The 13460-nt window shown below is 34.0% G+C and overlaps 1 protein-coding gene across 2 annotated transcripts; it reads right to left on the bottom strand.

The window, feature by feature from the left end:
• Positions 1-238: 238 nt before the first annotated feature.
• On the bottom strand, positions 239-4910 carry LOC145640941 (putative lipase YDR444W). Of its 2 annotated transcripts, none has more exons than XM_081692172.1 (10): positions 4232-4910; positions 2937-3004; positions 2721-2791; positions 2186-2458; positions 1597-1757; positions 1427-1482; positions 1133-1185; positions 886-1015; positions 654-760; positions 239-520 (listed from the first exon to the last, which is right to left on the bottom strand). In XM_081692172.1, exons 1-10 carry the CDS (start codon positions 4513-4515, stop codon positions 449-451), a joined length of 1275 nt encoding a protein of 424 aa, XP_081548298.1. In that variant the 5' UTR covers positions 4516-4910; the 3' UTR covers positions 239-448. The 2 variants fall into 2 exon arrangements, with proteins under 2 accessions (XP_081548298.1, XP_081548299.1); XM_081692173.1 differs by having other exon boundaries at positions 689-760.
• Between the last annotated feature and the right edge of the window lie 8550 nt (positions 4911-13460).

The raw sequence follows: 13460 nt of genomic DNA, 5'->3' as shown, positions 1-13460 counted from the left end.
CTTTAAAGTTTTTTTAAGCTTTCTGTTTAAATTCCGCGCAATTTTTTCTACTAGAACTCACTAAAAATTCACCCCCTCTTGTAGTAGACTAGTAGTTTGTCTCAATTAACATAGTATCTTATTTACGAATTTATATTTATTTAGAGTTATTGTTGTGACATTGGTCAGAAATTATTCATGTTCAAAATTGACATACTATAAGACTAGTAAATACTCAAAGAAGTGCATCAGCTTTTAATTTTGTTTGTTTTCCAACTTTATTGGTTTTTAAAATTGTTCATATACTTAATTGTTCATAGATATGAAGTATGTACACATTGGAAGAGACCAAAATATACTTCACAATAATGAGACCCCAAATTTGTACTGTGATCTCTATATACATTTTGAATCTACACCTTTTTTTTTCAAAGTTTTTGGATTAGGCTAACTATAATTTCTACAACATCTACAGGACAAAATTGTCAATCATGTGTTTTATAACATCAGTTCCAGATGAATGCATCCAATAATGTTGCACCTGCAAAATATGATTACATGTTTACATGAGAAGCAATGACTAAACATAACCATTTTTAAAAATTTTGAAAAAAATCTTCTAGGTACTCCTTACACTATGTCACTATTTAGAAGAAAAACAATATAAAGCTTGCCTGAATGGAATTATGAGCAACGAATCGATGTTTACCACCACCAAATTTTACATCAACTCTTTCCCAGCTAACTGCGGTTAGTCCCTTGATCATTTCTTCCATCATTTCTGCAAAGTCACTCCGAACAGAATGTATATTAAGTAATGAAGCAGGAATCTGCTTGAGTGCAAGTATTAATAAATGATTGACTTGATAACAAATGCTGAATATATTTGAACATAAAGCAACAAACCTCGAGTTCTTAATCTTTTCCACCCATTCAATATGGACTCCATAGTAGAGGCTCGTTGATTGTAAGAAACTACTCCTGTCTCCACATTTGCTATGTGCCGATACTTGTCATTTCTCAGTATATGTCGCCTCTGCAAGAAATAAAATGCTTGGTTAGAATGTGGCCTGGTAATTCAGAAGCAATGTTTATAATAATTTTTGATGTATATGACATTCATGGATCGTAATCTTCAGGGCTAAAATCTTACCTTCGGGAGTTCATTTTCAAGCCGGATTGAAGATGTGCACCATCCAACAAGCTCTTTAGACACTGTTAAGGCCTTCAAAGGAATCAGTAGTTGTCTAATGACTATGATAGTCATTGATGCTCAAACTTTGATCCATTATGTTTGAAGTTTGCATGGTTTTAATGTATACATTGTTTCCAAAGTCTACTAAAAATACACAAAGGCACTTATTTTGCATCAAAGGAACAACTCAAATTTCACTATTAAATGGAGGGAGTACAACTTAAAAGCTAAAAGAATATCAAATAAGGATACTGTCAAAGCGCATATTTGCATAGGCGACACGGCGATTGAAAGATTTTAATGCAGATCTGAGAGAACATTAAAAGTATATCAGTAGAAGTAACCAAGTCAATAACAAATGAAAATATATACTACAGATTTAACTTTGGAATAGAATGAAGAAAAAGAATAGGCAGCTTTACATGAATGGAAGACCCTCACAATCATTTGCCATCCTAAGAAGAAGAGGGGGGTTTTCCTTATCTTTGTCGGTCAAAAACAGATGCCTTCCTGTTCTTCCAAGAAACCATGATGTTTGGCGCGCTATTAATTCTAATGTGTGGAAGCCAAAAAACATTGGAACCTGGAAATGGTGGTAAAACAGGTCAGCCAAGAACAACCAATTCAAGGCATAATAAGTTTTAAGAATGAAATGATAATTACAAGCCTAATAAGTTAATAGTACAGAAATTCTTTTGGCAGTAACCAAAGCCCAAAGATCAAGCTTCATTTATGTGCTCAACTTATTTTGTGATCGTATTCCTATAATGGGTTGTATATATCGCATTGCTTACTTTAATTGAAGTTGCTAGACAGCAGAAAGATTTCAATTTGAGACAATGTATGTAATAGTTAATAGATACTTGTCCAGTACAATGAATATCTGAATGCCAAGCAGAACTGTTTAAATTTAAAAATGCATAGCTGAGTTAAGCAAGAAATAGAGAGTGTAGAGATGTGATATTTAGCGACAATTGAGGCAAAATGAAAAAATAAATTCAAACTGATTACCTGATTGTGTCCCCTTGAACCAAGATGCGGCGTTGCAAATGTTATAAAATTTACAGGCTCCAGACCAGCAATCTTACCAATATAATCTTGTTGTTGCATTAATTTTTCACACCCATTGCTTCCAGTAGTTTCTACATTTACTTTTAATAGTCTATTCAAATAATTATCCCCATAAAGCAGGGCAATTGCATATCTTGCAATCATACCACCTAAAGAATGACCTATGAATGAAATTTTGCGTAGATGTGGATAGCGATGTATGACTGTTATCACCTGCAATCAGAAGTGTCAAGAGGTCTTATTTCAGCACAAAACTTAAGTCCAACATTTTGAGTAAAGATCTTCAAGTTACTCCATAATATATAGTTTATCGTGTAATGGCAGTTTGATGCGTATGCATAATCAAGATATTCATTATCAATTACATACGCGGGGTAAAACAATTTTACCTCTCAATCAAGAAATTGATCATTATGTAAGAATTCGAATAGATTTTTAAGAAAAATGATCGACTCATTTGACAAGCATCACCAACCTCATCTGCTAGTCGTTCACCCATCACATCAATTCCATCAAATGTTAAGGTTGAAGTATTTCTTTCACTGCCTGCACATTGCATATTAGCAAACAATAATGAGGACTAAAGATATTATTGCATTAATATAATAGCATAGATAAACTGTAGATTAGTGAGACAGATTGCAAAATGCATTAAACCAACTCCTAATAGAAGTCGGTATTCAATTCTTACAGTGAACTATAACTTCTTCAGGGTAAGCCCTCAGAAACTGCTTTGCAGCATATCTCCAATCCTCTGCACTGCATGGATCACAAAAAAGTATTTGAGTTAAGATCAAATTAAAAACCACATACAATTAGAGATTCAATAAGTTTTACACTGTTAAAAGAATATCAAAAAGAGTGTAGAATAGATCAATAGAAAGTTAACATAAAAGGACACATCACAAATATGAGGAGGTATATTAATTTCATGATCACCAATCTCCCTCAATCATCACATTTGGCACCTCAAATGCACAAGAAACGTCTAATTTTAGTTATAAGCAATATAAGTGATCAATGACATTTGTAACAGCATGCACAAAATTATAAAATTATTGAAATTGGGTTTACTAGTAACACTCATACTTCACTCCATTATGACTGCATCGTTTTAATTTGCAAAAAAAAAAAAAAAAAAAAAAAATGATTTGTGCTTTGTCTATAATACAAACATCCATGACAGGGAAAAATCAAATTAGTTCTGATCGTCTTAGCATTATAATGAAAATTGAACTAATAAACAACTAGCGATAGCAAAAAGGTGCATTCATTTCTAGGCTAATTCAGTGCCTTGTTTGTGGATGCTATATATGAAGTAGTTAGACACGCGGGGGATCAGTTGGGTCTTTTAAAAAGAGCGAGGGATAGCTCAAGTGGTTAAAGATTCCCTCCAGATCTCAGATTCTGTGATCGATTCTCACACCCTCCCTAAACACCAAAAAATAAACAACTAGCTAATTTTTATTTTTAGTAATGTCAACTAATCTAACTACTAGTTTAACTTATTAATGCTAATAAGGGTACCTCACCTATAATTCTTAAACGTACTAAACTTTGGCTAATCCAAATTCAAGCCGGAAACGGAAGAAAGCTCACTCAACAAATGTTTCCGTTCAAATCCGAAACCTCTTGTTAAAATTCTTTACCCTTAATCCAAACATGTTGTTTGTACATGTTGTACTTGATCACTCTACAAGGATTTACTAATAAAAGAATATTAAAAAGAAAAATTCTTAGACTGGCCCTGATTAGGCACCCTACTAAATCTAGCAATAGATTGCATTTGACATCAAATTAATACCATGCTCCATAACACACATACACCACAATCAACACTAAAAATATCAGCAAACTACTGTTACATCTAAGTTAAAGATGTCGGTAATAAACAGTACTATCACATCTCAATCAAAAAAGTCGGTAATAACATGAATTGAATACTTAACAAACAAAAGACTGTGATTATGAAATGGACCAACTAACCTGCCAATAATACCATTAACCATAACGATTAAATGAGTAGGAAGACGACGATCACGATCAAAATCATCAACAACACCAGCAGTAGACAACATATCAATACTTCCATCATTCTGATTCTTCCTATCAACAGTTTTAGATTCATCATCCAATCTCAAACAACCAAATCTAGGCAAAGACATTGATTTCCTCTGTTTCTTCATATTATTTCCCCTGTTTTTTACAACACTAGAATCTTCCTTTAGTTTCATTGCATATTCAACATCAACTGTAACAGCAGGAGCCATTATTTATATTTTTATCCAATGATTTTAAAGGTGGGAGCAAATGTAAGAAGAAAAGATGTTGACTTTTAAAGGAGGAGGGAAGAAACAGAGAGTTTGGAAAGTGGGACCCACATTAGATTAATTAATTAAGACAAGTCCAGAAATAGAGGAAGAGGAAAGTTGAGGCTCGTGATTTGACGAATGAATAGAAAATGTTAGAAGAAGGAAAACAAAACAGTGGAAAACAGAAAATGGTGTGGTATTTTCGACTGTCGGGATTCTAGAAAAGCAGATTAATGAGTCATGACACGCAACTTTTTTTTGGCGGTTTTTTGTCAAAGCTGTTAGAGTTGGACCGTTAGCCGGTGGCCGTGCTTCCCATTTCCTTACTAATATTTTTTATTTTATGTTTTTTAATTTTTGATAGCAAAATCTTTCAGAAAGCTCATACGTAATTGAAATTAACTAGTTTTGTGCTGAGGCGACATTTCGGTTTGTTGATAAAATTTAGGATTAACATTTCGTCGTTTTTTTTTTTGGTCTTGAATGTTAGATCTTAGGAAAGATTTGTCAATAAAAATAAATCTTTGTGTGGTTAGCTCAAAATAAGTAAACTTTTCGATTAACTTAAAATAAGTCTATTTTTATAAAATATTTTCTCAAAATAATTCAAAACCTATTAGATTAAAAGGTAAATCAGTTGTTAAAGTAAAATATAATACGTGTTATTATATAGAATTTATTTTAATTAACAATCAAATAATTACGATGTATATCAAATAAACTAAAAACATCCCAGCCATCCCTCCCCCACCCACTGCCAGCCCCCCTCCCACTACGGCCAGCAACCACCTACCTCTTTTGGCACCGACTATCCCACCCCCTCCTTTTCCCCCACCCACGACACCCTACTCCTCTCCTTTCCCTATTCCTGCTTCCCTTATCCCCAACACCCTTTCCCCTAATCGAAAACGTTCCGTCCCACCCTGAATCCATTTCCTACAACATAGAAATGCATTTAGGGTGGTTTCTAGTGTTGGGTATGGGGTTTGGGAGTGGCGTTTCTAGGTGAAGTATGATGTGTATTTAAAATTATAGGATTACATAAAATTATCACTGTTTATTTACATTAAAATCATACTTCCTGCGTTTTTTTTTTTTTTTTTTATTATTGCACCATAGGGGTTGGGTATAATTATTTTGGTAATGGAAAAAAGTAAGAGAGAGGTAAAAATACGAAATTGCCCATGTGATATATTGATAAACTAAAAAGTAAGTGTGAAAAAACAAGGGTATGTTGGGTATTTGTAGTGTGAACACAAATAACTTTTTTTTCCTAAAGAGGAAATGGTGCAATATTTGTGAAACTCTCTAAAAAGGTAAGTGGTGCAATAATAAAAGAACGGAGGAAGTATTAGATTTAAAGCTATCCCAAAAACGTTAAAAGTTACTCCAAATTAGCTAAAATTGTTCAGTGAATAGAATAATCATAAATAAGATGCAAACAAAATTTGTGTGTTTGAAGCCTGGGACTTAGAAGAGTAAAATATGTTTGAGGCTTTAAAAGCTTAGAACTTTATGCTTTTTAAGATGTGTTAGAATTTGAATTATTGAATGTTTGGGAACCTTGAATTAGAATTGATTATATCATAATGCTTTTTTGTAAGAAGCTAATAAGGAGTCGTCAATGAGTTTTAGGAAAATTCATAAATCCCGTTCATGTCTTTCTCTCAAGTAAATTTCAAGGGATATTTAACATAAATCATAAGTTTACCCATGCCCAAATTGGTCTACGTGTACCATAAATGAGTTCGGGAGCGAGGGTACTAAAATAACGTTTCTTTTAGGGAGGAATCGCTATATTAGTCCAAGCGCGGCCTCTACTACCTCTTCCTTTTTCCACAATTTCATTACCAAACAATATATGGAACGTGATACTAAAACTAATTTAGTTGATTTCATTTACACACGTTAATCACGTAGGAATTACATTGCAAATGTTGCTATTCTTATTTATTCAAATTCATGAAAGAACAAAAATAAACAAGATTCACCTTGGCTTAGATGATAAAACAATCAATTAATTATTCAATTCTAGTCTTTAATTAACGTAAGAATACTATGTGACTTAATTAATTAAGGTTCGTTTAAGATGATCAAACAACACTAATTAGTTGATTAAAAGTTGTTTGAACAAGAAAAGAAAAAGTGATTTATCTAAGTGCTCGATAATTTACTACGTTCCTTGCTTGATCTTTGTTTAGAACTTTTATTGACTACTTGTTCGGGAACCTCCACCGTAAGAACAAACAATTAACAGGGTGAGTGTTTAGGACAAAGGGAATGATTAGTGCATAAGTTCACAAAGTTTCTCCCAATAACTTTCGGGTTAATTTCATTTAAACCTCTATTTATAGGGAATAGATGCATTTAGGGTTTTGAACATTATTCTGTCATAGTAGGTGGCGTGTGCATCTCGATAGGTTGCGCGCAGCAGCTGCAAGTAAGTGATTGAGTTGCGCTGCTATAATTATCTTGCGCGTGGCTTTATGGTGAGATTCAATTCAATATTTTTATGAAATTCTATAACTTTCGCGAGCGCACCACTGGAGGTTGCGCCAGGCGTCACGCGCAACCTTGTGGTTTGCAATTGCCAAGTCTGCACGACTCCTTGAGTTGCGCGCGATTTTTCCTCTGACAACCTCAGATTTTAACCTAGGCGCCTCTAAATCCGTCAAAATTAGGTTTAATCTCGGGATTAGGCCTAGATGTTGATCGGGCTTAGTTTTAATTAGCTTTGGTTCATTTCGTATTGGGTCAAGATAGTGGTTTTATGTGTTTGAGCCTTAATCAGCAATCCATAAGTATTTTTCACGTTGATCCAACACAAAGATGGTTTTTTTTATTGTCATAACACTTCTGGTCAACACTCCTTGTCTCTCAATCGCTGACTTGCGAAGCTGGACTGGCTTAACTTATGAGAGGTGCCATTTATAGAGGTTTTGTTTTCTATGAAATGTGCTTGTGCTCCTTTGCATACTTTCTTTTTCCTCCATTCCATTAATTTGAGCTTTCCATTGAAGGCGTGCAGTGTGCTCTAAGCTTAATCTCCTTCATTAAAGCCACAAAATTATTTCTATATTCTCCCTCAATTCTCTTTATTTCCCAACAAAAATTCATTAAAAATTAGGTTAATTTTTAAATTACCACCAAAAAATGTAATCATTTTCGAACTAACCACCCGTTTAATTTTTTATTTTAAATTACCACCCCTTAAATTAAATAAATGCTCAGATTACCACCCATTTAAAAAATCCAATGGATTTTCCGTCCGTGGGTCCCAGTTAACGCTTATTTTGACCCTTTTGACTGATTTTTTCCCCGATTATTCTCTTTAAAAAAAACTCTCCTAACTTCAATACACATTTCCTTCACCAAATTCTACCAAATTTCATTATAATTGGGGTAGAATTTGGTGAAGGAAATGTGAATTGAAGCTAGGAGAGCGTTTTAAAGAGAAAACTCGGGGAAAAAAATCAATAAAAAGGGTCAAAATAAGCGTTAGGTGGAGCCCACAGACGGAAAATCCACCGGATTTTTAAAATGGGCGGTAATATGAGTATTTATTTAATTTAAGGGGTGGTAATTTCAAATAAAAAATTAAACGGGTGGTTAGTTCGAAAATGGTTACATTCTTGGGTGGTAATTTAAAAAATTTCCTAAAAATTACTAAACATTGTAGTTTTTCATGTTCTTGAAAAATTAGTGATATTTTTTGCCTCGCCACATAGGATTATAGGAAAAAGATATAGCATCCATAGTTAAAAATTTATTGTTAACCCTTAACGCATAACTGTTATTTGTTAGCAAACACATAGGATGGAACTATGTACCACTACTACATGCATAATAGGTAACAGGTGATAATAATTATTTTGGGGAAACATATTCAACCTGTTGTGAGGAGGGTGTGCCTGTCATAGGGTATCCTCTTCCTCTATGCCCATGGCCCTTCAAAGCCTAAGACTTTACACTTTTTTAAGGTGTATTAGGATTTGAATTTCTAACCATTTGGGAGACCTTGAATTAAAACTGATTTTATCATTATGCTTCTTTGTAAGAAACTAATAAGGAGTCGCCAATGAGTTTTAAGCAAACTCATAGACCTCATTCATGCCCTTCTCTCAAGTAGGGTTCAAGTGATATTTAGCATGAATCATATGTTTACCCACGCATAAATTGGTCTACTTGTACTAGAAATGTTCGGGAGCGAGGGTACTAAAATAATGTTACTTTTAAGGGGGAATCGTTATTCTAGCCCAAGTGTGGCTGCCTCTAGATCTCCCTTTTTCAAAATTTTATCACTAAACAATATATGCAATGTGATACCTAAAACTAAGTTAGTTGATTTAATTTACAGAAGTTAATCACGAAAGGATTACATTGCAACGAATGTCGTTATTTTTATTTAATTCAAATTCATGAAAAAAAAACAAATTAAAAAAGCTTCGCCTTGGCTTAGGTGATAAAAAAAAACAATTTATTATTCCAATTCTAGTCTTGATTAATGCAAAAATACTATGTGAATTAATTAATGTTTATTTTATAGTGATCAAACAACACTAATTAATTAATTAAAAGTTGTTTAAACAAGAAAAGAAATGTGATTTATTTAAGTGTTCGGGCATTTACCACTTTTCTTTGTTTGATCTTCGTTTAGAACACTTATGGACTCCTTCTTGTTTGTGAATCTCCATTGTAATAAAAAACAATTAAAGGGTGAGTCTTTAGGTCAAGGGGGATAATTAATGCATAAGTTCACAAAGCATTTGCTGACTTTTTCAATTAATTAATGTGTGTTCAAAGCTTGTATTGAACCTCTATTTATAGGGACTGAGTGATTTTAGGGTTTTGAACATTTTTTCACAGCAAGTTGCGCACATCTCAATGGGATGTGCACGGTAGCTGCACGCAAGTTATTAAGTCGCGCTGCGTTTGACAGCGCAACCTATGGTCTTGTGCGTGACTTTATGTTAAGATTTGATTCTGTATATTTATGAATTTTTTAATCTTCTACAATCACATCTATATAGGTTGCGCTGGTTATGTAGACACCCAAATGTGTCTCCCCAAAAACCAAACCCAGTGATGAACACTTTTCACGTCACTTGATTATCGAACGAAGTGAAAGTGTGAAAGTCTTGTGGCGCGGACGTTTTAATAAAAATTTTTCCTTCTGTTTTAAAAAATGTACTCTATTTATAGCTAGTCTAATTTAGCTTGGTCCATGACAAGGGTCTTACAATGGTGTAGTTGGGTCGAGCTCGCAAAGAGCTTTCCAATAATATATTATAAGCCCAATTCCGATGAATAATGAGGAAGTTATGGCCAAAATACTAAATTGGGTCTGAAATGGTTTTATGGCCCAATGATCAAGTGGAGGGCCCATTAATTATTATTCCTAAAATTATTAGGATTAATTCAAATCTTCTAGAATAGTCTAGAAGGTTATTTTAAAGTTCTAATAGAGTTAGGATTAATAATTATATCTTTGAAAAATAAAGAATTTGATTTGAAATAAAATAAGTGTTTTATTATGATAAATCTGATTTAAATTTGATAAACATGGAATTTAATTATTTAATTATATTAAAGAATTGATTCCATACAAAAGCGCGTTTTATCTTTTAATTAGCATCAAATGACAAATCTATCGCCAAATGACAGACCCTGTATGTAGGGAATATTTCAAGCATCCCACACTTGAGCCCCATTGTGAACATACACTTAAGCATGGTGGCGTCCAAAGGGAAGGAAGCTAGAGTAAAAGAGTTGCCAACAAGTTTTAGGAACTTGTAAACCTTTCACAGAGTGAAGGTTACACCCCTTCACCATCCATGAGATTGCTAACTCCATAGTGGTTCTGAACCATGACTGGATATTCGGGGATGAAGGTACAAATCTAACCTAAAACAGATTGAACCTGCCCTAAAAATAGGCCTCTATTTTATTCTTCTCATATTCATGTGCTCTTTCTGACTAACATGAAATCATTAGGTTAATCTAAACCTGTTTATCTATGTTTGTTAAATATTAATGCACAAACAAATCTATTATTGACGATCACTATAATTATAACCATATTATCCCTAACAAGATTATTAATTATCTTATTAAGCGTGATTTCAAGTACAAATTTCCTTTAAACATGCATAAAAGACGTGATCAAGCAATAACAATGATAATAATCAACCAACATAATAACAACAATTATCATCATAATAATATTCTCATCCCATGAAAGCATAATAATATTAGCAAGATCCTAGGCATGATACTAACAAGATTAAAAATAAATCCTAGCATGTCACTAAGCATTAAAGATTAAAGCTTTAACCCTAACATGATAATAACATGATATTAGAAAGAATAGGAAGCAACCTAGACATGAAAATAGAAACATACATGATATTAGAAATAATAGTTATTACCCTAAACATGATACTAGGAATCATAAAGACATCCTAACATGATAATATAAATTAAAATAATATAAGAATGATTTCTATATCCAAATAATAACAAAGTAATTAAATTACTTACTTAGATGCCTCGTATCTCTTTCTTTCATGTCTAGGGCGAAGGCAACTTCGAACTTGGCTATGTGTGTCTACAACTTGTGAATGCGAAATTTTGTATTTTTTTAAAAAGGTGTAGAAGGGCTTAGAGAGAGGGAGAAAGAATAAGCTTCTAGATTAAAGAGAGAAAATAATAGAATTAGATGATTGTTGGTGATTGAAAATGTGGAAATACGACCTCTATTTATAAGAAAATAGTCCGGAATCTATAGAAAAGAATCAGAATTTGAATCGGAATAAAACTGACCCATGTCGCTAGCGACAGAGCCCAGCGCGAAATGACAAGGATCACACATGGCGACAAGCTCTGTCATTTGGCGACAGGCTTGTCGTTTGGCGCTAGTTTAAAAGATAAAACGCGTTTTGTACGAAATACTCTTCTTAATATAATTAAGCAATTAAACTCTGTTTAGCTTAAAATCAAATTTTATCATAATAAAACACTTGTTTTATTTCGAATAAAGTCATTATTTTTCTAAAAAGAATAATTATCAATCCTAATGCTATTAGAACTCAAAATAATCTTCTAGACTATTGTAGAAGATTAGAAATAATCCTAATAATTTTAGGAATAATAACTAATGGGCCCTCCACTAGATCATTGGGCCATAAAACTATTTCAGACCCAATTTAGTATTTGGACCATAACTTCCTCATTATTCATCGGAATTGAGCTTATAATATATCATTGGAAAGCTCTTTACAACCTCAACCCAATTACACTCTTATTGGAACCTTATCATGGGCAAAGCTAAATTGGACTAGATATTTTCATAAAATAGAGAAGATTTTCAAAAACAGAAAGAAAGATTTTATTAAAACGACCACATCACAAGACTTTTCACACTTTCACTTCATTTGATAATCAACCGACATGAAAAGTATTCATCACTGGGTTTGGTTTTTTGGGAGACACATTTGGGTGTCTAAAGAAGCCCCCACTTTGACTGAGTTTGGAGATAGGGACGGAGAATGATTCAGAATGTTCTGCAATCCTAAATCATTCTTATAATTCCTATACTTGCAAACTAGCGTTAGTTAAACAGATAAAAGATTTAAGAAACACGTGTCTTGCACCGTCAAGAACACATCTATGGAATAACCGATTTTTGTTGCTACTTTTGTTGTGACAACCTCCACAGTGCCTCGTGAATGCCATCGTCGAAGATCGTTGCTTGTAGTTATTCTCGATTGTTTGTGACAATCCTCCTAAGTACCTCGGAAACATCGTCGAAGGTGATTGATTGTATTCATCTTCAGAGTTGTGGCAGTACCTCGCAACGGTTGTACGTCGCCGCTACAGACAATCTCCTCTATACCTTGGGACATCGTCGAAGATCGCTGCTTGTAGCTATCTTCAGTTTTATAATGATAACCTTCGTTAGAAAATTACCGAAGACCACTGCTTATTGATCCTCGATGCTTTGCTTGCATTTTCTTGTCGTGCCAGTACCTCGACGCATTATGTAAATGAGCCGGTACCTTGGCGCTTGTGCTTGTGCTTGCTTCGTGAACCATTACCTCGGTGCTTGTGATTGTGCTTTCTTCGTGAAGCATTACCATGGTTCTTGTGATAAGCCAATGCTTAGGCACTTTAAGCTAAGTGAGACGATCATGGTCAGGTCGATCACTTACTGTGATCGTAATCAAGCCAACTACTAATCATGTCAATTTGCTTATATGGGCTAACTGGCGTACCAAGGAACCTAAACTGCCGCATTAGGTCCGCATAAATAATTATGGGGGCCACAAGCCTTATCGTTGAGCTAGCGCACGCAGGAACCTTCTGCCGCCACACATCGACGTTGTCGCGATGCGACAAGAATCACGATGCGTGTAATTTCTTCCGTTTGGAGCTGGAGTCGGGTTTCCAAAATAAAACCCCTTTTCTTCTCCATTTTGCCATTGTTGTTCTTTCGCTCGGTTTCGTTCGAGAGTTCAAATTGCTCATTCTCCCTCGTTTCTCAGCCGTAGATTGCATGCAGATTGCTGAATTTCGCACATGTTTGTTCACAAATTTCTGAAAATTTTGAGCCATATGTTGCTTAATTTGCTTTTCTTGTTGAATTTTATGCCATGAATTTTTTTTATGCTTGTATATTGCCTTGGGAGTGTTTTAAGACTTGTGTGACTCGATTTGGTGAAGAAACGAACGTTTTGCCGTTGTTGACCCCTTTGAGTTCATGAGAACAATGTGGCTCATTCTTGATGTTCTTTCTAGCTATTCATGCTCAATCTGTCACAATTTTTGTCATAATATTGTAAGAAATTGTTTATTTGCCTGAAAATGCCATTTTTCTCGAATCAAAATCATGCTCTGTATTAGTA

This window comes from Chenopodium album, chromosome 7 (genome assembly GCF_948465745.1).
Source record: "Chenopodium album chromosome 7, dcCheAlbu1.1, whole genome shotgun sequence".
NCBI classification, from domain to species: domain Eukaryota; kingdom Viridiplantae; phylum Streptophyta; class Magnoliopsida; order Caryophyllales; family Amaranthaceae; genus Chenopodium; species Chenopodium album.
The sequence above is the reverse complement of the archived record's forward strand: the minus strand, read 5'-3'. Positions and strand labels throughout refer to the sequence as shown.

Bases quoted from the DNA above. Each gene is read 5' to 3' on its own strand.
- LOC145640941 (XM_081692172.1), bottom strand. From the start codon at position 4,515: ATGGCTCCTGCTGTTACAGTTGATGTTGAATATGCAATGAAACTAAAG. The intron at 3,005-4,231 runs GTTAGTTGGTCC...TGATCCATGCAG, and splicing joins GTTAATGGTATTATTGGCAG to TGCAGAGGATTGGAGATATG. The intron at 1,186-1,426 runs GTATCCTTATTT...CAGTGTCTAAAG, and splicing joins TGCAAATATGCGCTTTGACA to AGCTTGTTGGATGGTGCACA.